Source organism: Dasypus novemcinctus, chromosome 11 (genome assembly GCF_030445035.2).
Source record: "Dasypus novemcinctus isolate mDasNov1 chromosome 11, mDasNov1.1.hap2, whole genome shotgun sequence".
Classification (NCBI taxonomy): Eukaryota; Metazoa; Chordata; class Mammalia; order Cingulata; family Dasypodidae; genus Dasypus; species Dasypus novemcinctus.
This window is the reverse complement of record NC_080683.1, coordinates 111042803-111068495: the sequence shown is the minus strand read 5'-3', so window position 1 is coordinate 111068495 and position 25693 is coordinate 111042803. Positions and strand designations below refer to the sequence as shown.

The 25693-nt window shown below is 38.4% G+C and overlaps 1 protein-coding gene across 1 annotated transcript in view; it reads right to left on the bottom strand.

The window, feature by feature from the left end:
* The window catches only part of ENPP3 (ectonucleotide pyrophosphatase/phosphodiesterase 3), a 95305-nt gene that overhangs the window by 50439 nt on the left and 19173 nt on the right, over positions 1 to 25693 (bottom strand). Inside the window, exons 4-12 of the mRNA XM_004450132.4 lie at positions 25259 to 25384; positions 21271 to 21331; positions 15338 to 15435; positions 10678 to 10757; positions 8950 to 9069; positions 8319 to 8428; positions 7087 to 7152; positions 6304 to 6376; positions 1294 to 1402 (exon numbers count right to left, since the gene is read on the bottom strand). Of these exons, the coding sequence (XP_004450189.2) occupies positions 1294 to 1402; positions 6304 to 6376; positions 7087 to 7152; positions 8319 to 8428; positions 8950 to 9069; positions 10678 to 10757; positions 15338 to 15435; positions 21271 to 21331; positions 25259 to 25384 (843 nt within the window). The remainder of the gene's footprint in view (positions 1 to 1293; positions 1403 to 6303; positions 6377 to 7086; positions 7153 to 8318; positions 8429 to 8949; positions 9070 to 10677; positions 10758 to 15337; positions 15436 to 21270; positions 21332 to 25258; positions 25385 to 25693) is intronic.

Sequence of the window (25693 nt, the reverse complement as noted above, 5' to 3'; positions counted from 1 at the left end):
AAGAGACACAAGAGGAAAGGCATAATGAGAGACACAACAAAGCAGGGAATGAAGATGACTTAAGTGATTAGGCACCTCCCTGTCATATCTGAAGCCCCAGGTTCAGTTCCCAGTGCCTCCTAAAGAAACAAAGAAGATGAACAGACACAGCAAGTGCAAAAAATGGGGGGGGGGGGGGAGGGAATAAATAAAATAAATCTTTAAAAGAAAAAGAGCAATATTCATTTTTATAAAGCAATGCATTAAGAGAATAAGAATTGGAGAATGTTTACTTTTCATGAGTGTATTGTATATATTTTTATAAGAGCATGTGTTCTAAGAAAGATTTAGTAGTGAAACCCTTTTTCACATGAAGATTCTTCAGGTTGCAATCTTAATTTTTATTTTATCGATGTTTTTTGTAACAAAATGTGGACAAAAATGCTTCCCTTTAATTTTAAAATAGGGCAAAGAGTTAGGGAATCATTTAAGAATTCCTTTAAATAAATGACTGTCATTCTCACAATGTCCTAGAATATAAGTGAAGAGAAGACCTGCAGACATGTCGGTCCTGTTGCCTGGGCTGCTTTCCCTCCTCACCCCCATGCCTGGTTCCTTCACAGCGTAGAGCTCAGCTTGAATGTCTTCCTGGAGAAGACGGTTCTCACCAGTTACCTAGACAAGGTCCATATCTGCTTTGTGAAGCTCTGAATGCTCTGTACCTAGAAGTGCACTTGACATTCAGTATGCCCTCAAAAACATTTGTTCAGTGAAGGAGTATTTAAAGCTGTGTGAAGGCATTTGTGTGAAGTGGCAGAGGATGTGGAACCAGCTCCACTTCCTTTAACATCCATTAACCAAATTCCAGTGTACTTAAACCCCAGCATTAACCTCAAGTAGAGAAACATGGGAGTCAGGGACTTCATAGGCAAAAGGAAAACACACATCTATTTACATAATATAACATTAAAAAAAATACACATGTCATGACAAAAGAAGCCAATAGTGTAGTCTATATGAAGCCAGTCTATATGAATGAGTCACCAGCAAAGTTCTTTACTACAGTTGAGTAACAAACCTACCACATCCATGTAATGTATGATTAACTCTATTAATTAAAGTAGATGATGGATTTTGAAAGGGACTGTTAGAAAAAGTAAACTAGAAATTTATAGTCCTCTCTTCATCATAGCCTATCACAAAACTTCTTTGCTTATTCCATGGCTTCTAGGTCTGGAAGGGCAGATTTTACAATATCACTATTACTTTTGTATTCTCTCTGAAATGATAAAATATAGTTTTAAAAAATCATACCATGGTCAGCCAAAAGGATTAGGTTGACACAATTGTGTAAGTTCCGCTGTTTGAGACCTTCCATCAACATCCCAAAAGCATTGTCTACTAACTGTAAGGCTTGAACAACCTAAGAAAAAATTTGGAGTTAAGATGGGCTTCATGAATTAAATCCAAGTCATTATCTAATCAAGTGAAAATGGAACCCACTCCCTTCTCTCAAACCATCAGTTTCAGACAGGGCATCAGAATCTGCTCTCCTATTCCTTGAGCACATGTTAAATAGAACATTGTACCACCACATTTACCTTAAATTCCTATGAACAAAAAGCCAACCATTTTCCCTATAAAGGAAGATAGACTACTGCCATTATATATATGACAGGAAAAAATCTTCAACCCCATCAAGCACTATTCCAGTACGAAGGTTTTCACGATAATGCCCAGTGGTGGGGAGGTGACCCACAGTCCTTCTGTGGAGCCTAAGCTGTGACACGCTTCCTGGAGGGTCATGTGACAATGTGTTACCAGAGCTTCAAAATGTGCATCACCTGTAACCTAATAATTCTACTGCAGGGCATCTTCCTAAGAACACAGAGCACAGAGATTTACCTCCAAGGGTACTCATCGCATGGCTGACTTATACTTTAAATAAAAGAAAAAATAAATTAGAGCACATGTTTAAGAAGGCATACTCTACAGAATTAATTTTTAAAACAAGTTGGCATAGGGAAATGTTCATAATACAATGTTAAACATAAAAAATTGAAAATATATATATATGTATACATCCATACATATTGCATGATCCTGATTTTGTTTTCAAATATACTGAACACATATGACAGAAAACTAAATGGAAATATAGGAAAGTACTATCAAAAGCAGTTGTCTCAGAATAGTGGAATTGGAGTTCATCTTTTATCTTATTTTTCTATACTTATCTGTGTTCTTAAATTTCTCTACATTTTATTATCAATATAGCATATTTAACTGACTTCAGGTTTAAGTGAATATCATTGATGAAACTTTTCAATATTTTTTTCAATGTGTAAGAAAGATTTATAGCAATAGATTGGGGAAAATCTTCTGTCACTCAGAGTAGTATCCCAATGATTGCTTTTTTTTTTCTTTTTGAGAAAGAAGTATTTTTAAATGACAAGAACTGTTGTAAGCTTTAGTATATTATCTTATAAAATCCTCACAGCAAACATTCATTGTTGGTGCTATTAGGACTGCAAGATAAAAAGACCAGGAGACTTGAGTTACTTACTTGAAGTTAAGTAACCTGCTCATGGTCCCAGAGTTAATAAAGGGACAGAGCAGGGACTTGAACTCAGACCAGTCTCCATCTACTCCTAAGTCTATCAACAACTCTAAGACGTTTTTCTGACCCCTGTTCTTTGGATGCCCAGACACTCTGGTTTTCAGTGAGAGTTATAATCTCTACCTGTCATCATGGCTTAATTATATTCCCTTTCATTCTAAAAATTGACTAGTTGAGCTGTAAATCCCATAGTATTTTCTCAGTCCTTCCAAGCATGCTTAGTCCCTCCTCCTAACTGCTCACCCAGCGCCTGGCTGTACTGCTACCATTGGACTTGCCATTATTTTGAAATTATCTTTCTCTGTGTGTCTGCCTCCCTAAGGAAGTGTGAGCTCCTCCAAGGAAGGGAGTGAACCTGACTTATCTCACATCTTCTATGCATAGACTCTTTCACAAAATACACACTCCTTGATAGAAATATCTGCAGGTGTGGGTCAAACCAAGTTTGCACTGTCAGAAAACCCTGCTCCTTTCATCTGGAATCATGATCACTGACTATCATGGTGGATACTGTGGAAACAGTGAAACCAATCATGGCAGAAGGAAAGAACTGATAAACCATTCAATGAACAATTGCTCTTTGGATACAGAAGACCATTTTAGTAAAACTTAATTAAAGATCATAGATGATGCTACCAGCAGGAAGCTTTACACAGCATTTCTATAATCTGCTTTTTAAAAGGCACATCGTTCCTAATGTCTACCTCCACATACTTCCCCAAAAGTGGAGTTCTTTGGTGTTCTTAAAGTTTTCCACTACATCTCTGAGCATTACCAACATTTAAGGTAATCTGTTCTTCATTTCAAGTCACTTTTGTGAATTGACTATTTCTTCCCCACTGTCCATTACATCTAAGATATAATATTTTGTTTGTCAATAATAAAGAGCAGCTGAATACAGATGATGCATATCATAGGCCATTGTTTACAGTTAGTCATAGTAAGGCATGCCATTCTAAGCCTAACTCAATTTTAATACCAGAGACTCGTTGGAACAAATTTGTTATTAAGAAGCTCCTCGTTTCACTTTACCCAAATCTCTTTCTCCACTCTCCCTTCTTATCCAAATCCCAACCAGTCCTGCCTGTCCAAATCCTACCACATTTCTATTCATGGATGCTTCTCCACCTGGATACAATAATATTTCCATTTAAATACTGTTAAGGTTTTCAAGATTTTTAAGATTTCTTTAAAAAATTCTGCTGTACATTAACTCATCATTTCCTTCATATGCCCTTTCAACATGTTGTTCAGCAGTAAAGGCCTCATCTTCCTCACCCTCAAGAACGCTTAGAAACTTTCACCAGAAACTGGTGAAAGTAGGCCTCAAAGGATAGCAAAGCAAAAATTGCTTTCGTAAGTGAAAAATTTAAAAGACTTAATAAGCTTTCAACTTAATGAATGGGTCACAACAAACTAAAAAAGCCTTTTTGCTTTCAAATTACAGATCATATTGATTCTGAGTTAAAGCATATGATTAAAAATAACAATATTAATCATAAAGTCACAAAAGCATCAAGTTTCTTAATCCATTTGGCTTCTTCTTCCTGAGTTTTAAATGAGGTGTGGTCTTAATCACTCTTCTATTTTCACTTTTCACACCCTCCTTTGAACATTTCAGCCTCCATGGTCAAGCACCTCTATATGCTGCCAAACTCCCAGATCCTCTGCACTCCTTATTGATGTGCAGTTCCCATCAGGGCATCTTCATTTAAACGTCAGAGCATCTTCTCCCCCAAAGCTCACTTTCAGTGATCCTATTAATGTAAGTGGACTGACCACTACCTGATGACCTTTAATAGAAACCTGGAAATTATCCCTAATACACCCATCCTCAAGCTAAGTCATGCCAATTTTGTCTCATAAATGAATCTCAAATGTATCTTCTTCGCATCCATGATGGTTGCCACTACCCTATGCCAAGCCATCATTATCTTTTTCCTAGACTGTTGTGATAGCTAACCTGTCTGTTACAAATTTTCCCTTGCTCCCTCTAACACATTGGTCTTACTACAACAAAAGTGATCTTTTAGTAAACACAAACCTGATCATGTTACTTCCCTTATTAAAGGACCTCAATGCTTCCGATGGCACTTTTTATGGCATGGGCTGGTGCCCCTTCCTTCTCTGGGTTTCTAGCTAAACCCTCTTGCCTGGGTTTAGATAGTATCAATGCTCCAAGTTCTCCTGGGTGGGGGGACTAATATTCATATAGGTTTAACAGTACCTGACACAGAGCAGCATGCAATAAGATGCTATTATTATTGTCATTATCATTCTCATGTTATCTGTTTGTCTATCCACCTGTCCATTATTCTGTACACCTGTTCACTGTATGTGTACCTCTAATGTGGCCAGCTCCTTCCTCAGTCAAACCATTTCCAAATTGTTTCCTTTTCGTCACTTGAAGGAAGTTTTCCTAACTAGCCCCAGACTAGGTTAGCTCCTCCATGTAGAATTCTTGGGGTACCCTGATAATTTCCTTTGCAACACTTTTCAAAATTATACTTAAAATTTATTTGGGAACATATGATTATTGTCTTTTCCCCACCCCCTTCACCAGCAACTGAACAATTATATTTAATAGTAATTATTATTAAGAAATCATTACATCAAATTTATTGCTAGGTATTAGAGAAGTTTTCAACTTTAAAAACTTTCATTATTGCCCTAGCTACCAGGAAACTGAATGCCAATGTAGAGTGCTGAATAGAAGAGAGAGTTGTGGCATCAAACACAACCTCAGGGGTAGAGGTTAGACTAATGCAGATATAACGTCCCTTCTCAGGCAATTAACCATAGCAATTACAGATAATAATGAAAACAGAAGAGAAGAAATGTGTATTTGTTTAGATAATAACAAAGTCATCTGTCCATAGGAAAACCTGAAAAAGCGTTAAATTCCATGACACAGTCAAGAGTGGCGCAGGACTACATAAGAAGCCTACAGGCTTAAAAGCGGGTAAACCTGAGCACAGCCTTGTATTAGGGATTGTTTTGGCTTAACAGGGAGGAAGAAGAAGGGCATTTCCCAGGAGGGGCAAAGGCACTGTTGCTGGGATAAGGATGCTTGATTAAAGAATTCCGAGTGCAGGCAATTAAGTGAGTTTCTGTGGAAGAAAGAAATGCCACACTCCTGAAGGACTCTGCAGCTCTACCTTATGTCCAAGACAATGTGGGCTTTAGTGGATTTTAGAAGAGAGAATGGCATTTTAGAGCAGTATTTAAGGACTATAGTTCTGTAGTAAAACTGTAACTGAAGGATGGTGATCCAGATAATGAAGAAACTAATGGCAGAGTGTCCACTTCCATGATAATAGGCTCAGGAGGGGAGTACCTCTGGCTGAGGCAATAGCATATTAGGTCCAGTTACAAGGAACTGTGTGTGAGAAGGCAGCTGTTATAGTTCAGTGGCTTGGCTTGAAAAAAAGGTCACACTGACACATTGAATTGACATGTTCATTCCACCCCTGATGCTTTCATTATGTGAAATAACAGAAACACATGTAACACTCAGTAAATATTTATCAGATGAATCAAGATGTGACTAATAAGGCAGATACCATTGTTAGACTTTTAGCTATTGTGATCTCATATATATCAAACACATTTGTATTCAGTGTAAATTAAAGAATGCATTTTCTTTTGTAAGAAATAGAAGAAATATCTAATTTTACATTTACTTAAAAAAAAACCCAACTTACATTGGAACTGACTGGCCCACCTTCATGTCCTGCAGAATCAGGCTCTTCCACATAGATGGTATAAAAAGAGGGTCTAGTGACAAAATGGAAATGGGAGGAAGACATTACCGATTTATAAAACCTCTTGGCTGGATCTGGGCGGTTGTAGATCTAGAACTTACTCGCATTTGCCTGCTCTTCTCCCTGCCTCCTCTTCACCCAGGCCAGGTGGTTCCACTTGACTCCAGGAGGGACAGGAAGTCGACCTTCCTGGATGGACTTCATTCTTAGGAAAGTCTGCCTGGCTCTTGCTCTTACAGCCTCTGGATTTGCCCCAGCCCTTCACATTTCCTGGTTACTGACTTTTCACTGACTCATTGTTCTGCCCTCTGGAATTCATACACACAGGTTTATCTTTCACCGTCTGGGGTCTGAGGTATCTTTTCCTGGCCCTCCCCTTTCAGATGCTCTGACTGCATCCTGTCGCCTGGGCTCTTGCTCTGAGCACTGGCATCTCTGGCTCCTGGAGTCAGGCCTCAGAACTCTTCACAGATTTACTCTCGGTTCTGCCCTGATCCACATGAGCTCTGCCCTGGACACTGGCTCTGTCTCTATGGTTCACTATTGTCCACCATGTTCTTGTAGCAAGAGGACACTGCTCTCAGGAATCATTATTGAAAAGTAGCCATTAAAAGGGAACTCCAGAATTTTTTCTCCAAATGATCATTTCAAGTGGGGAAATAATTTCATTTTACACCTACATACATCCCACTGTGCTACCACTTCTCTGACTCTAGATATTACCTTTCAGCTTTGGGGAGGTCCAGCCAATTAAGCAATGTAGTGATCCTTGCTTCATACCCGATACTCCTAGAAAGAGGTGTGAAAATCATTTTTAAAAATTACTCAAATCATGCATAGTTCCATTATAGGTCTTTTCAGGAAGGCAGGTTGATATTTTCAGATATTCATTTCACAGTCACATGTAATCAAAATTCTGAAAGGGATTCAGTGTTACTCAAGGGATTCCTATTTTCAATTCCTGTGTACAAAATCACTTGTAGTGCTATACATTAAATATATAATCTTTTCTTCTCATCCTTTTCCTTCTTCAATTTCCCCCAACTAAAATAAAAGTTCATTAATTATTATACATTTCTTTATTTGTTCATTTTTATTAATTGCTTTCATTTATATTGAGTACCTATGGCTAGGCACTCTGTATTTATTGAAAACCAAGTCTACCAGTGAAAAAAATAGTCTGCCTTCCTGAAGATTACATTCTAGTGGAAGAATTCCAGTAATAAAAAATAAAAATAAATAAATTGTATAGTGTGTAAAAGGTGATAATATACTACAGAAAAAGAGAAAAACTAGAATAAGGGGCATTGTGAAACCAGGGTGGGTTGGCTTTAAGTCTTGGTGTGGTTGGGGTAAGACATGGTTGCAAAGGTGATTTTTGAACAAACACCTGAAGGAGGTGAGGGAGTTGCTGTGCAGTTACATAGAATGTCTCAGGCAGAGAGACCAAGAGAAGCTACCCCGATGAGAGGGGGCCAGTACAGCTAGAGCAGAGTGAGTACACAAGGAGGTACAGGGAGAGGAGGTCTGAGGGGTAGGGGATGGCGGGAGACATAACACATTGGGCCTTGTAGTTTTGGGCTCTTGAGTGAAACTGGAAACCATTGAAGGGTTGGGTGCAAAAGTGTGCCATCACTGGACTTACTTTTTAAAGGAATCTTTGCAACTGGTGAATTTAGAACAGATTATGGGGTAGAAGACTAGAGACAGGGAGACCATTCAAGAGGTAGTTGCAGTAATACATGCAAGAGATGACAGATCAAGCAGATCAATGCTGGAGGCAATTACAAGCTCTCTGGTGCTGTATATATTTTGAATAAGCAATGAATATACTCACAGACTCAATGAGGACTTCAAGATTTTTGTCCCAAACAAAGAGAGGAATAGAATTAAGACCAAAAAAATCCTAATTATTCATGCCTGGGTGGGGTCATAGCTGCAAGTGTCTCACTTACTTATTGTACATCTTATACATGGAAGGAAAGGAGTCATTAATAGCCACGTCTGATCCAGGCCAAAAGAAGGTGCCAGCTTTTAAACCTTGATACATTGCTGTCAGCCAGATCTGTAAGAAGAGAAAGTATTTAAGGTAAGTGAAAGTGAATAAAATAAAGGGTTCAGGTTGAAACGGTGTAATTTATTAGAAACTAAACAATATTAACTATTGCAAAATTTATTTCAATTATTTAAGATTTGTCTTTGTAGCAGTTTAAAAATAGTTATGCAAGAATCAGCCTGGAAAATAAAAAATGTAGTAAGGTAGTAAGAAGGTTCACCATTTTCAAATTGGTCAATTGTACAGTTTCCCTTTCCTTGAAAAGGATTACAAAAGAATGAGCAACTTCTATATTCAGACATTTATAACATAATATCCAAAGTTTAATATAAGGCCATCTGAGTGAACAATCATAAATTTTAAGATTTGAAGTATAATTAATATTTATAAATAGTGGTGAAACACCTTTATAATCCCAGCCCTTAATAATGAGGTAGATAATATTAAACTCCCAGTGGAGAAAAGGCTTCTCCACTGTCTTGATGGAGATTGCAGATTAGATTGGGTGTCACATGGAGAATGATACATACTGGTTGCCCTTTCCACCAGGCTGGATTATTCTTCTCATTTGAAGAGAGTGAGAAATTCTTGTTGAGGTTCACATCATACATACTATTGTCAATGATGCCATGTGACTCTGGATACAGGCCCTAAAATGAACATTTCAAAATAAGATATAAGATAAAATACTATATTGGTAAACTATATATAAATTATCATAAGATCTATAACTCTGCTCTATGAAGATTGTCCTATGCCTTTCAATGTAAAACCCCTGGAACTGAATCCAAATAATGCCAATATGTGTGTGTAGGTATTTTACACACATATCCATACATATACACCCATGTTCCAAAAAATAAATAAAAATACTTTATGAGCACCATGGTTTTGCAACTGCATCAACTACAAATGACTATAAGTAAATACTACACATATTATTTCCTCTCCTTTTATATATTCTGAGCTAAAGAAGTTTTCCTTGGTTCATGGTTTGATTTGAGTTCCTGCATGGTCTAAGCAGCAAATAAATGGTATGAGGCATTATGGTCTGTGTCTATGGTGTTAAAGTATCTCTGTGTGCTTAAAAACTCTGCTAAAGCTTTCATATTACAATAGTGATAAAACACTGGTTAAATTGGTAATAATAGGAAGAATTTACTAGGTAGTAGCTTTTAACTCTCAAATATCGTATCCACAGGGGATGAAAGTAAGTTACAAGTACTTCAGAAAGGAGTCAGCAAAGTCACCATCCACCCACCCTTCCAAACACCTACCCACCCACTCATCCATCCACCCTTTTATCCATATATACATATATACATACCATCATTCCTTCATTCTGATCTCATATAATCACTCAGTTATTCCACACATTTTCACTGAGGGCCTATGTTCCATGTAGTTGTAACTACTTTTAGATAAATCTGAGGGTCATTTTAACAGAACTTTTATATGTATAGGTGTGTGTATATACATGCACATACATATACATGCACACATATATGATTTCTTATTTATATGTATCTATATCTGCATGTATATGTATGTATGTGTATGAGTGTGAGCTATAATTACTTATGGGTTAAGATTTAAATAAGTTATAGTTTCCATTTCACAGTAATAAAGGAGTAGAATGAAAAGCAGTAAAGAGACAATACCCTTTGAAGATTAAAGCTGAGGAAGAGGACTCTTCAGGGTGTGTTCTAATTCAGTGAGTCCTAAATACTAAATTTCCTTTGAGTTCACTTTGACTATTCCATTGATAAAAAGGAGCAGAGTAAGAAAGACTGACTGGTGTTTGAAAACACCTTCATCTTCTCATCCATTTAGAAGAATTCACTTGCTTTGGTTTCTAACAACAAAAAAAGATGTAGTTGATATATAAACACATTCATGAAATAGAAGTCTTTATCAAGTTAAATATAAAGAAATGACCAGGAAAGAAAGGAATTTCCCACATCAAAGTGGCTGGCTTCATCCTGAGCCTACCATTTCCCAGCAGACCCTCAGATCAATGAAGGCTAGTCAAGGACTGGAGGAGAATGGTATTTGTCACATCAAAGAGGGTGAACCAGCGTGATGCTGTGACATTGTTCATGGCCCTAGATTGGCCGCGTGTTGAGACACTCCCACCCAGCCCAGATCAGGCCACAGACCTTGACCATGTAGGCTGGGTAGTGTGGTCTGGGGCCAGGCCAGTGGCCTGTCAGGGGCCTGTCGGTTTCCTTTGGTTCATCGCTGGACCGAGCACTTACCGTGACAATAGTGTAATGATTTGGGAAGGTTTTGGTTGGGTAGACAGCTCTCATGTATTGGGAATGAATTCCACATGTTTCTGCAACAAAGTATGGCAAGAAATTAGGAAGTTCTTTCTTCCTCAGTTTTATGGATAGCTAAAAATTGAACATAAATGTACCTGGGGGTGGCAGGGAGGGGGGAGTACCCAAAGATTTAGAAAAATAGTAAGTAGTCTGTCTGATGGTAGAAAGAGGTTGAAGTTCTGACCACTACAGTTCCTCCCTTCCAAGGAATTTCAGATTATAGAAGAGGATCAGGGGTCTGCAAAACTTGTCTGTAAAAGGTCAGATAGTAAACATTTTAAGCTTTACAGGCCTTATGTTACAATTGTTCAACTCTGCCATTGTAGCACAAAAGCAGCCAGTGGCTGTGTTCAGGTAAAACTTTATTTACGGACAATAGAATTTGAGTTTCATATAATTTTCATGTGTCACAAATATCCTCTTTTTTATTTTTTGTTCGACCATTTAAAAATATAAAACAATTAGCACATGGCAGGCTGGACAAAAGCAGGCAGCACCCGATACAACAAAAATGTATTATAAAGTATCCAATACAATAAAAATGAACCAACTGTCTAGACAACTCCAAAGGGATTTGACTTGTGCAAGCCTAACAGCCCATGTCAGGGAGTAACATTTACAAAACAAACTCATTTTAAAGCTTATTATTCTCAGTACAGTTTCCATTTGATCAGTGAAGTTTCCTGTGATTGGGTTTCCACAAAGCATGGCATTAATTTTGCTTTCATTGTTCTGGTTGTTTTCAATCTGTGCAATAACCTTGCTTAAGGAGGTCAGAAACACTGGGGAACACTGTTTCCTTTGCAGTGAGAAAGGATAAGAAATTTCCTGCAGGGATATTCTGTTGCCTAATTCTAAAAGATGGCCTCACCCTCATAGATTCTATTTAGGATAAAACAAAAAGTGAAATTGACTGTTTTTCAGAAAGTAACAAGCTTTGCAGCTGGGAACAAGGGATGTTTTCTCTGACAGGCACCAGTTCGTATGATCCTCTAGTTCAGTGCCTCTAAGAGGATCTGGGAAATTCTTCATAATCTTCTAGGGTCTCATATCAGAGGACATTAAATGGGACACTCTAATGGGAGAACAGGAGGTGAGGGAAGGGAATTTTAAAAACCGACACTTTAACAAGCACCCCAAGTAATCCTGATGTAGATGACTTTGAAAACTGCTCTGATCCTTAATTCGGGAGAGAAATCATATATTTCTTACTTAGTCAATAGTACCAACAAATAATTCTTGTCCCTAACCAGAAAGAGACACATTTACTATTTTGAGAGCTATAATAAAATTAAATGACATCTAACCACTTATGTAATTAAAAGAATTTAAGTGGGGGAAAAAGGCATACAATGATCAGCAATATAAAGCCAGTTTGTTTTTATTTCTTTGAAACAAGGGTGACAAACTCAAATTCTTAAGCGCCTAAAGCCACAGGATATATAATAAAATACAAACGAAGCTTCCAGTGTTGTGAAAATACAACACCTCCTTCTTTACCATGCCTTAAACTGGACACACCCCGAACTATCTGCACACTGCCCCAGCCATTTTGGGCCACTTGGTTCTGAACCAGAGCTACCAGAGCACGACTCCCAGAGAGCAAACTGCCTTCTACCACTCTCTCCTCCAGATCCCACCAACCTAAACAATGACCAAATAGATAGACTATTTCTGGAAGGACACAAAATAAACCAACTAGACTGATCACTTCTAGAGAGGAAAACTGGGAAGATGGGAAGTTTATTTATTTATTTATTTATTGTATTTCTTTTAATACTATTAGAATCTTTTTTACTGTGCGCAAAGTTCAATATTTAAAAATTCTTTTTTTTAAGAAAAGGAAAGGACATATCCCCCCAAAAAGTCTGAAGATATAAATGGAATAAGTATATCTCCACTATAACTATAAACTTTAAAAAAGGATGGAGGGACTAAATTGATGAGTAGGTGAAGCAAAGAATGTACAGATCAAAACCACAATAAAATTTTTAAGAACTTCTTATAAGGAAGAGTATAAGGAAATATGATTACTTACGGTATTCCTACAAACTGAAAAAATGGCCAATTGCTCAGGAATGTTCATAGGCTCAAAATGCATTTTTCATTTTGTGTAGAGTTTAGTAGCATCCCCTCCTGGAAAGCTTACCACTACCATTACCTGTTTGATTTCCTGCACTCAAGGAAATCAAGAATAATTGGAAAGGCAGGGACTCCAAACTTCCTAGTAGTCCCCAGGATGCCCCACCGTAACCCCTATTTGGCATGTAGAGAAGAAAGGATTTGAGAGGGTAGAGAGCAAATGGCACCTGCTGTGGGAAACTTCAAGGTTCTAACTCTTCAATAATTCCCACTGTGCTAACTCTGAATTTCGAAGCTCCACCTGTCTTCCTGTCTGGATCTTTGCTTTCTTCCTGCTCCTACTAGGCTTGCTTAATACTCAGCCTAACACCCAACTTTCCAGGAAGCCTGACTTCCAGTCCAGGCCCAACCACCTCTGCCTCACCTGACAATCTCCTGACCTTGGCCTGGCCCTTCCTTGTCTGCCGTCACCCACACAGAGACAAGAACATGTCTTCCTTTCATGCCAGAGTGTGAGTCTGACACCTACATTCTGGTCCACTGAGTAATCATCCATGGGGCTTAGTGCCCTGTGCTGTCAGTTCATGCATAGTAATCTCAACTACTATAGCCCAACCCAGGCATCTTCAAAAAAACTGGAGATGGGGCCCCAGAGTTCCTATTTTATCAAGTCTGCTCTCAATTGGGCCACCTAGAAACAAGTAGTCCCCTTGGCCTTGGTAGACCTAGCTGGTGATATCTTTACCCATTTGAGGATTGAGGTACTGTCTGGATGACTGAAAAATTATTTTAATTTTGGAAAGGGGAAAACTCTCAATGGTCCAGTATATGTGATCATAGTCAACTCTCAAGGGATGGGCAAATCCAGTAACTCCTCTTCAAAGAGAGTTCAGCTAAGCCTGACAAATTAAATTCCATTTTAGACAGAGGATTGATATCCAGATTACCAAATGAAATGCAAATTAGGAAACAGAAATTGGGAGGTATTCATTAACTTCCCAGGCCCAAGTTACTCAGTAGTAAATGACTAGCCCTGGCTTTAGTCCATTTATTTCTGGACTCCCAAACTCCTAAACTCTTTGTTAAAGTACTGCCTCAGGACTAATTATAATAAGCAAACTCATAATGTTACAATCTAGAATATAGGTTACCAGGGAATAGAATGAGGGGAGAGAATAGGGAACTGATGCTTAGTATATACAGAATTTCTATTTAGGTTGATTGTAAGGGCTTGGAAATGGATGGTGGTGACAGCACATTATTGTGAGTATAATTAACAACACTGAATTATATAAGTAAATATTGTTAAAAGGGGAAACTTTAGATCATATATATACTAGAATAAAAATTAAAAGATAAAACATAGGACTCAATAATACAATGAACCCTGTTGTATACAATAGGCAAGTATAAGAATGTTCTTTCATGAATTATAACAAACGTCTGACACATACAAGATGTTAGTAATAGGGTGGTATTATGGGGGGGGGGGGAGAATCACCTAATATAAACTATAGGTTATAGCTAATAGTACTATTTTAATATTTTTTCCTCAACTGTAAGAAAGGTAACTAATGTTAAAAAAAAAAAAAGTACGATTACCAAAAAGTGCTCTCATCAATTGTAACAAGTGTTCCACAACAATGACAGGGGTTGGTGATGGGGTGGTGTATGGGAATTCTGTATTTCATGCATGATTTTTCTTCAAATTCACAGCTTTTCTTGTAAACATATATAATTTTTAAAGTACTGCCTCAGGGAACAAGGGAGAAGCTGAAGAGGCAAGGGCTGCTTCTGTTACTGTCTTTCCAGAATCATGGAATTTTAGACTTAGAATTAACAGTAGAAATCATTAGATCTAGCTGTCTCATTTTATCAATGAGGAAACTGAGGCTCAGAAAACTCGGTTGAGTTAGTCAAACAGCTATTTTTAAAAATAATTTAGAGAAAAAAAACCCAGGAAGTCAGTAAAATTGTCATCTATCCTGAGGATCTTGGTAATAGAAGAGAGCCTGGGAGAAGAGGAGGAAGAAGAATGGTAGGACAATAAGGAGCCAACACTCTGGTTCTAACCATGCTCTGCCATTCTTGAACTGGGAATAGATCCTACATCTAATGCCTATGGGAGCTTAGGTATACGTTGGATCTGCCCAATCTACCCAGACTCCCTCAGGGTCTTCTCCTCTGCTTAAGACCCAGACCTGGTTCTGAAAGATATCACTTTTGAGCCAGTTTACACCAACAGATTTCCACAGGACAGAATTCATATCCAAATACAAAACAAATCCAGATAAACAAACAAAAAGATGAACATGTGGGCAAAATAAGGAGGAGCCAATAGGTAGGAAATTACACTCCCCATTGAAAATAGATACCTTGTGGTAACACCATGAGGATCTTGAGAGGACCTGGGCCAAGACAGACCACTAAAGCAAAGGAAGGGGCACTGTCCTGAGATTGACTGTTGAGGTGCCTTTTTATCAATGGCATTCCTCTAGGGGAGAAGACTTACTCAGCTTATTAATATTAGGCATTAAAGTACTCCATGTTTGCAAATATTCAGGTCGAAAGCCATCCATGGAAAACAAGATAACTGGTGGCAGCTCAAACCTGAAAATGGAAAACAAAAGTCAGTCAATTATTTTGATTGTAAAAAAATAAATGCACTTTTTTGTACTACTTAAAATTTTCTAAATAAGAAAATGCTTAGGAAGTACAGTAAGAAAATAGTTCTTGGTCAAGTTTACCTTTCCCTTTTTAAAAATTTGCTATCTCTCTTCAACAATCAATACTTATGTAGTATTAGTAATCCTAATGAAAATGTACACTATGAAAAAATAAGTGCAATAAAAAGTATCCAAGTCTTTCTCCTCTAAGGTCTGCCACCCCGAGCTCTAGAATTCAAATGACTTTGCCCACATTTCTTTATTTCTACTCACCCCCTGGCCTTGGCTGTCTATGACATCAGGGGCACATGTGTGAAATTACTCTGAGAGTGTGTGGGCCAGGCAGTGTGCTGTTAGGAAAAGGAAGGGGGCTCTCTCTGAGACCTGAGTTCAAGTCTCAGCTTCATTCTTGACTAGCTATTTAACCTTATGCAGTTGCTCTGCTCCCAAACCTCAATCCCAGCTAACGCAGTGTGGATCATTACAACATGCCATATAAGAACTATTGCTTCACTTGAATAAAAGGCATTTAGTATCCTACAGCGGTAGTTGTACATGGAACTAATTAATTGTCATTTCTGGTATGTCAGAGGCATGCAAGCTGAGCATTAACGAGCCATCAGCACAGGTGGGAGTCTATTCTCCAGCCTCCTATAGCCCAGGTGTGGGCTAAGGAACGAACCAAACTGGAGCCAAGCCAAGTAAATACTGAATTCTAATCTCAAACGCAAAAATTATAAAAGTTATGATTATGCTAACATCTTTTGGATATGTGGAATTTTTAAAATTCTACCTTATTTTTCAGTAATAGAAAGTCTAACCTTCAGATAAGTATTTTCTCTTTTTATCCTAATCTCAACCTTGGAAACACTGCAGTCACCTTTTAGACCAGTATTGAGGCTAAAATGATTAATCCCCCCCATCCAGAGGCTATTCCCCTTTTTATATATCTTTTATCATGTAATATTTTGCAGGAAAGTATACATTTTGAAAATATATAGTTTAACAAATTGTCATGAACTGAATTCCCCTGTGCAGCCATCATGCAGATTAAGATACAGAATATTACCAACACCCAGAAGCCTTTTATACTCTCTTTCAGTCACTCAACACTGCAAACCACAAATCTCCTACCAAAGATAGTATCTTGACTTCTAACAGCATAGACTAGTTTCACCTATTTTGGCACTTCTATTTAGACACAAACAGAATCATGCAGTAGGCATTCTGCTGCATCTGTCCTCTGTGGCTCAACACTATGTTTAGGAGATTCATCTATACCATTGCATGTAGGTGGAGATCATTCATTCCCATGGCTGTCTAGTATTTCAGTGAATGAGGAAACCACAATTCATTCATTTTACTGTTGATGGACATTTGAGTACTTTCCAGTTTGAGGCTCCTATGAATAGGAGCTAGAAACACGATCCATTTATTTAAATTGCAAGTGCAACACATGCGAGCAAGTACTCGAAAGAAAACATTTCCAACTTTGTACTCAACCTATTTCATATCTGAATTTTTTTGCACAAAAATATACCACCCCAAGAAATTTGATTAGAGTTACTCTTTAAATTTTTGACAAAGAACCCAATATGATTACAAAAAATTTTAGAAAGAAAAATTTTAATAATGTTTTCACATATCAATGTGTTTGAGAAGAGCTAGAAAAGATGTCAGTATTGCCATCTAATTCCACATTGTCAAACAAATGTGAGGAGAGTCGAGAGAACGAAAGTTTATTTGCTTCTGTAGCAGTTTGATATGGTTATGAATTCCACATTTAGATATTGGATTATGTGTGTAATCAGGTTTGTATCTGGGTGTGATTAAGTTATGATTAGAGCTCTGATTGGGCCACATCTTTAGGGCACAGATAAAAAGGAATGGCAAAGTGTTAGAGTTTTGATGTTGGAGTTTGATGCTGAAGCCTTTAGCTGGAGCCCTGGGAAGTAAGCACACAGAGGAAAGAGAAGCCAGCCCCAGGAAGGGAGGAACTCTAAGCCCAGGAAGAAGCAAGCCCTGGGAAGAAAGGAACACTGAACCCAGAGAGAAGCAAGACCCTGGGAGGGAGGAGCCCAGGAAGCCTGAACCCTCACAGATGTTGGCAGTCATCTTGCTCCAACACGTGAAAATAGACTTTGGTGAGGAAAGTAACTTATACTTATGGCCTGGTATCTGTAAGCCCCTACCCTAAATAAATACCCTTATAAAAACCAGCCCATTTCTGGTATTTTGCTTCAGCACCCCTTTGGGTGAGTAACACGACTTCCCAAATCAGCTTTTATTGTAGACTAATTCTTTAACAAATATTTGAATCAGAAATTCTGCAGATGCTGAGAATAAAGGCATGAAGGAGTTAAGAGTCCCAGTCCAGGAGAGCAATTTGAGATATAAACAGGGGTGATTAGAACTAGATTTGAGTATAGGGTGCTATTCAGTACATAGAAGGGTGTCACAATCAGTCTTCATAAGGCAAGAGCTCTCCTAGGGTGTGACGTGTGAGCTGAGCCCTAAAGGCCATATATGGAACTAATATGGAAAGAGACAGGCACTAATGTTTCAACTCAGGAAACACTCTGCAAAAGTCCATTGAGGGACAGGAGCCATGCAGTAACATTTATGAATCTAAAAATCACTGGGTTGAGCAAAAGAAGCCAGATGCAAGAGAATATGGCACGACCTCGATTATCTGAAGTTCTAGAAGAGGAACCCACAGTGATAGAAATCAGAATAGTGACTGCTTCTGAGGGTGGATGGAAAGGAACATATGAGGCCCCTTTCCAGGGTGACAGAAATATTCTGTAGCACATCTTGACAGCGGTATGGATTGTGCAGGTCGAAATGTTTCCAAAGCACAGCAAACTGTACACTTAAGATACTTGCATTTCAATGTATACGAACCACATCTCAGTTAAAAACTAAAAAGTAAAAACTGGGAATATTTTAACAGTAATGTGTGGAAAATTGATTAAAAAATTAAAGTGCCCTAAAGTAGCTTACTAAAATTAGGAAATATAATTTAAACTAAAAAGCATTAGTTTATTTCTGGTTAAAATTTTATATTCATAAATATCAAGATAGCCTTGCAGCCAAAAAGACATGGTTCGTACATCTATGGGATCAAAAGTGGGGTCCAAACACCCAGTACACCTCTTTTTTATGGCTCCCTATCTCCCCCAGCTAGCTAGAGCACATTTTCAAAAACAAAGTTATAAAACAATGGTACCATGATCATCCTTGTAGCTAAAACAACCTTAATTATTTGCTTAGGATATATTCCTAAACATGAAATGTCCTGGTTAAAGGATAATAATCACTTTCAAAGGAGATTAACATATTTTGTCACAATTCTCTAGCAAGAGTCTATGTCAATTTCTACTTCCACAAACACAAGAGGTGGCTGATACCTTTCATGACCTGCAATGTATTTATTATTATGATGTATCTTCTTTTCATTTTTATTTCTGATTGCTAATAAGGTTAAACATTGCATCAATTGTGTTCTAACTGCATATGAGGAAGCTGGGATAAGGGTTCACTATATGCCAAGATGTTTATCTCACAGTCTATTATTTCATTTAATTATTAGCAAAAAGGATTAAAGCATACTGCAAGCCAAGTACTGATATGAACTCAGCTTACGCATGAGGCAGACAGAGAAGATCATGTCACGTACGCAAGGTATCCCCGCCAACAGGGCCAGAACCAGGCTCTCTGTGCTTAACAGACTACTTAAGAGGTCCTTAGTATACTATACTATACTGTGGTGACTAACAACATGGGAAAACAAACAAGCAAACAGAAATACTGGCTTAAATGTCCAGCAAGAAAACTTCATTTCATGGAATGTCTCTGGCCATTAAAATTGTGTTTGCCAGTGAATATTAAGAATAACTGACAGAATGGTCATTGGATATCTGCCATTCATGACTCCAAAGGGGCGGGGGGAAGAATGGCTCCAAGGGAATAAATGGAAAGTGTCAGAGACAGGCCAAGTGCCATTTGCTCTCCCCTGCTGCTTCCCCTGCTCTTTTCTTGCTTTCAGTTGGCCCAGGCTGTCTGGTAATCCCTCTGTCACACGGTAACAACCAGGGTGGACATGTGGTTTACTGGCAGACTGGTCACTCCCCCTCGGGCTTGGTTACTTGGGTTTCCTAATCCAAGGCCCTTGGGTAACAGGTTTCCTGCTCACAAACTGTCCCTTCTCCTCACAATTAGCAAAAGGAAGCAGAGACTTGGGGCCACAAACAATTCTTCCCATTATCCCCCGCCTTAGCTCCTCTTTCCAGTCAATTACACAATGCCCATTACTCAGAACTGTGCCTTGAGGAGCACCAGGCCTAGAGATGCCCGGGTCTGCTTCCTGTCCACAGCTATTACCAGCAGTGACCAGCAACGTGCTTCACAGCTCTGTGCCTCAGTTTCATTTCCTGTAAAATGAGGGCAAAGGTAATATGGCATACCTTAAAGGGTTGCTACAAGGAGTAATATGTAGGATGGTTAATACCTAATACGTAAACTACTTGGTAATTAATAAGTACTGTGTTAATGCCAATATCATTATTTTATGCTTTTTTCAGAGAGATGAGTTAATATAATTTGTACTCTGAGAAAGGGTCAATTGAATCTAGGCTGTTTGATTCTGGGCACATTTGGTAATAGTTGCAAATATTAAATTTATCTAATAAAACAACCAATTACAGAAAAATCCCACTAGAAAAATATTAAGACTTTTTGAATACCTACCATATGCCATGTACTAGTCCTAAAATCTATCATTTTATAATTTATACAGCATTTTCCCTTACTTTAGATCAGTTAATCCTCACATTAAATCCTCTGAGCCTGGAATTATTTATTAATATTATTCCAATATTTTAGATGCATCAGATACATGATTTGGGCAAAGTCCTGCAGGCAAAGCTGGTACACAAACTCAAATCTTTTTAGAAACTGCTTGCGTCTCTACCTAGAAGCTGCTGAAGGGGCAGCTGTATCTCAAGATTGGAGTAAATGAAAGTAGTATGATACAAAAACAGGTTATCCATAAATATTTTTAAATGAAGTAATGCTATTTAAAATGCCCCCACCAAGTCCTCCTGAAGCCAGGTATTCCTTTCCCCTTCTTGCATTTCATTCTCCTCCTCCCACTGCTTGGATTAGAAGAGTCAAGTGGTGAAAGGGCAGGAGGGCAGCTGAGGAAAGGGGATGGCCACCCGTCCTGGATGTGGTGTGGGGCACGTGTCCAGAGCTGGAGGAGGTCCAGGAGGGTTATCAGGAATGTGTGGAGAGGTATGTCGGGTGGTATTTATGTGCTCTTCAGGGTCCCCACCTGACAAAGTCCTACTCATTCATCCTTCAAGGTCCACCTTCCCTTAGAAGACCTTCCAGGGACAAGCCTCTCCCCCAACCTCTCAGGAAGAGCAAGTTTGAGGTGCTAGGGTGTGACTAGAAATGAGTTCCTCCAAGGGCAATTCCACCTAAATTCCGGTCCTAACCATAGAACCTTGGTCATAGAATGTCATTGTTTAATGCTTCTGGCTATTTTTTAAAGTCATTATTGTAAAACCTGAATATAATAAATTAATATGAAAGTGCTTATAAATGATAAAGCAAACAAAAGTCTGTCAAGACTTTGAAGCCACAAGGAATCTAACCTTTGGTAACTTTTCTGTTTTGAAACATAAATAGAGTCGGGGAGATTCCACCCTGCCTCTCAACCACATTCCCACATGCCAGCTGGGAATGGACGATAAAACCCCCATATCGGCCTCACCCTTCTGGACACTGAGCCTGCTGGGCTGTGCCACATGCTTCTTTCACCCATGGTGTTTCTCCTGAAAAGAAAAGATCACACTCTTTAGCCTGCTGCACTGCAGGTAGGAAAAGAGAAGCAAGTTCAACAGGCGGGATCTTTCTGAACCACTTCACTTATGTTACTCCAATGACTAAGTTCTTCCAGAACATGTTTAGTTCTGTTGCACATTTTGGCAAGGGCCACGCCACTGGGGACTTGGCAGAGATCAGTAACTGCACTAGCTGAATAACAGGAAGCCCTTCTTTACCAAGGAACAGAAGAAAGGGAATCCCTTTGGCTAGAAGGGGATGATTCTGTCATTTTGTGCTGTTGTTTTTTTAATAATTTTTTTGCCTCAAGGACACATATTTCCAACTGCTAGGATAAAAGGATTTAATGAATAGAGAGATAACAATCTAGAGGGAATGAAAGCATTTAAAAAATTAGTCAATGAAAATAAGTGATAGCAAATGGGAGAAACTGAAAGAAACACGTTTTTTAAAATTCTAACTAAAAAATTCTTTTTTCATGGAAGTTTCTCTTGATAGAACATTCCAGCTAATAAATGAAGTATAAATGAGAGAATATGAATTTGCCATCTGTAGCAGTTTGATATGGTTATGAATTCCAAAAATAGGTATTAGATTATGTTTGTAATCTGGTCTGTACCTGGGCGTTATTAAGTTATGATTAGGGCTTTGACCTGGCCACGTCATTAGGGCACTGAGTCCAATAAAAGGCATGGAAAGAGACAGAGTAGAAGGGTTTCTGATGTTGGAGTTCTGATGTTGGAGTTTGATGCTGAAGCCTTAAGCTGGAGCCCTGGGAAGTAAGCTGACAGAGGAAAGAGAAGGCAACCCCCAGGAAGAGAGGAACTCTGAGCCCAGGAAGAAGCAAACCCTGGGAAGGAAGGAACCTTGAACCCAGAGAGAAGTAAGACCCTGGAAGGGAGGAACCCAGGAAGCCTGAACCCTCACAGCCGTCAGCAGCCATCTTCCTCCAATACATGAAAATAGACTTTGGTGAGGGAAGTCCTTATGCCTTATGGCCTGGTATCTGTAAGCTCCTACCCCAAATAAATGCCCTTTGTGAAAACCCACCAATTTCTGGTATTTTACATCAGCACCCCTTTGACTAACTAATACACCATCCCTAATAGATCTAGGTAATGAGCATCAAAGGCTAACATCCCATATAAAGAGACGAGCAGACCTCATGTGCCTCTTGATGGAAATATGCATTACCAGCTATGAAGTATAGTCACCAAAAATAAATTAAAAACCACATCTGAATATGACTTTAACAACTGATTTTTAGGAAATACAGAGCACTACAAACAGCAGAAATCACAAACGGGTGCAATCAGTGAACCCCAGATTGAAACTACAGGACTAATAATGCCATTTCTATTACATATAAATTTCAAAGGGAAAGGAGAGGAAGGGGATATCTGTACTTTTAAAAGACTTAAGTGTATCAGCCATTTGCAATATGGACTCTATCTTTTTTTTTTAATTATGAAACAAAAATTTGAACATCAAATGGATAATCTGATGATAATAAATCTGAATGTATTAATGGTATTGTAATTTAATTAAATCCTTCTTTTTTAGATACATACAAAAAATATTTACAAAAGAAATGATATTAACTCTGGGATTTGCTTCAACATGATCTAAAATTAGGAAAGCGCAGTTTGTGGGGATTAAGAACATATTTTGTTTAAGAAAAAAACATCCAAAACTTGGAAATAAGCCAAAGGGGTGATTGATTTTAATGTCATGCTGGAAATTGTGAAAAAGGCCCACCGTTGCTTATCTAATTACCTATGAGTGTATATACTTTTATCTAGTTTTCTATTAGCTATTCATTTTACAACTTCTTGAGGGTAGCAATTAACTTGTAGAAAACTGATAGCAATATAACTGATTCCTGTCTGACAGCAATGCAATAAGGTCATCCTATAGAAATGCAAATCATTTCTGTATACCAAAGGTTACAGTTGCAGCATTTTTTTCTCAGCAATTCTTTCAGTCCTATACATATCACCTCCTCAATTCTCATGCCTGGCTATACATTCAAGCTGGTTATATCATTAGTAAATTAAAAAAAAACTTTGACATGTTCATTCTACATTCATGTGAGAGTCATGTTTTTCTCTTTGTGACAACTACACTTTGTCAATATGAGATAGACTGGCCATGTGTTGAAAATTGCTGAAGTCAGGTGATAGGCCTATGTGGAAAACGTACTATTCTCTCTCTCTTTGTATATGTTAGAAATTTATCATAAACTTTAAAAAAAAATCTAAATGTAACTGAAAATAAGTAAATCCTTAGAAAAGTGGGAAAACATTTACATTTATTAAAAAATAACATAAAACCTGAAATAATGCCATCAAAATACCCAATAGTGGTAATAGTCAACTCCATAACTGCTTAAAACAATTTCTTTTATTCTCTGTTCAATTCAAGCAATATTGTACAATGAATTCAGCTGGAAAAGTCACCACATGAACTAAGGTTAAGTCTTGAAATGAAAAGTTAAGAAATAAAACTGGAGTTGGAAAGGTAGGTAGAAATCAGACACTGCATGGTCAGTGAAACTTATTAAAGAGATAAACAAATTGGAAACTATTCTTACCCTAGAGGAATTTTTAAAAAATGATACAAAGTCACTATGAAATCTTACACAGTTATCATTAAGAAAAGGGGTACCATTTCTGGCCTTTATTTCTCTCTCCAATAGGTCTTTTAAAACTGATACTCAGGGAAGCAGATGTGGCTCAACTGACAGAGCATCTGCCTACCATATGGAGGGTCCAGGGTTCAATACCCAGGACCTCCTGACCCATGTGGTAAGCTGGCCCACCCACAGTGCTGCCATGTGCAAGGAGTACCGTGCCATGCACAGTACTGTGCTCCTGCACAGGGGAGCCTCACACACAAGGAGTGTGGCCTGCAGGGAGAGCCACCCCACATGAAAAAAGTGCAGCCTGCCCAGGAGTGGTGCTGCACACACGGAGAGCTGATGCAGCCAGATGATGCAACAAAAAAGAGATGCAGTTTCCCAGTGCCACCTGACAATGCAAGCGGATGCAGAGGAACACACAGTGAATGGACACAGAGAACAGACAACGGGGGGAGGGGGAGAGAAATAGAGAAAATTAATCTTTAAAAAAAAACTGATTTTCAATTACATTTGTATAAAAACAGATTTATCTATTAGTACAAACCTCATTTTCTACTAATAGGTGATAGATAATAATGTTTCTACCATAACCTTTACCTCCTATTTTAAAAACCAGAATTCAAGTTAATCTCTTGTTTGGTCTGAAAATATATTAAAAGTGTAGCTGGCTCAGGTATGTGTGGTATTATGAAAACAGGGGTATAGCTTAAAGCAATTATGTTCCTAATGTGTATATGTGCATTTTACATAAATTTTATCAGGTATTCAGAGGCATCAGATATTAAAAAAAAAACCACAGCACTTATTAAAAAATCACACCTCAAAAGTACAATGAGTTGAATTAACTGGACCCTCTTCTGGGTTCTGCTTTGACACTATGAGGTCCTTAATCAGTCATTTAACCACTCAGGATAAGGTTGTTTCAGCAGTAGCACTGGTATAACAGACCAGTACTTGGGGCAGCTAGCCTATTGACTGATCTTTAAACTTTAGCATCTGCCATCCAGCCTCTCAAACCACAGATGTAGCTGGCATAGGGATTGGCCTGAGAAAGACTTTGCCTCACAGATGAATAAGGGGCTTGACGCTCCCTCTTCTCCATAACCTCGAGGCTGTGAGCTCCCTTCCTCCATGCTACACAAACCACATTTCTTCTGCAGTAAACACATATGGAGTAGCTTACGATTCTCTGACTTGTTTTATTTTTGCAGCCTTGGCCAGCTCTAGGATCACTGAACTCCCAGAGACAACTGGCCGTCAACATCCCTCTGCTTACCTTGGCAAACGCTCCGGTAGTCAGCACAGCAGTCCTTCCTCTGCAAACAATCATCCGAACAAGAGCACAGGCTAGCCTCTAGTCTTGTCTCCCCACAACGAAATTTACTGCATGTCCATATCCGAGCTGTAAAATAGCACAATTTGTTTCTGAGCATTAAGTTAATTTTGAGTATCCAATAGGGCAAATATAAATTTCACCATTTCTCTATAGATTCTTGTAAATGCAGTAAAATTCTTATTTAGCTGCGTTCATGAAGGAATAGGCATAATACAAAAAGGAGTCTGCCCACCACTTTTCTTCATTAGCATGAATGGCAAAGAGAAATGCAGCTTTGTAAACTGTAGCTCTGGCCTGCATTGTAAGTATACCTCTAAGCTTCACGAAACTTTGAAAATGGATCCTACTTCCCCCTAAAGACAGGCGCTCCCGCTG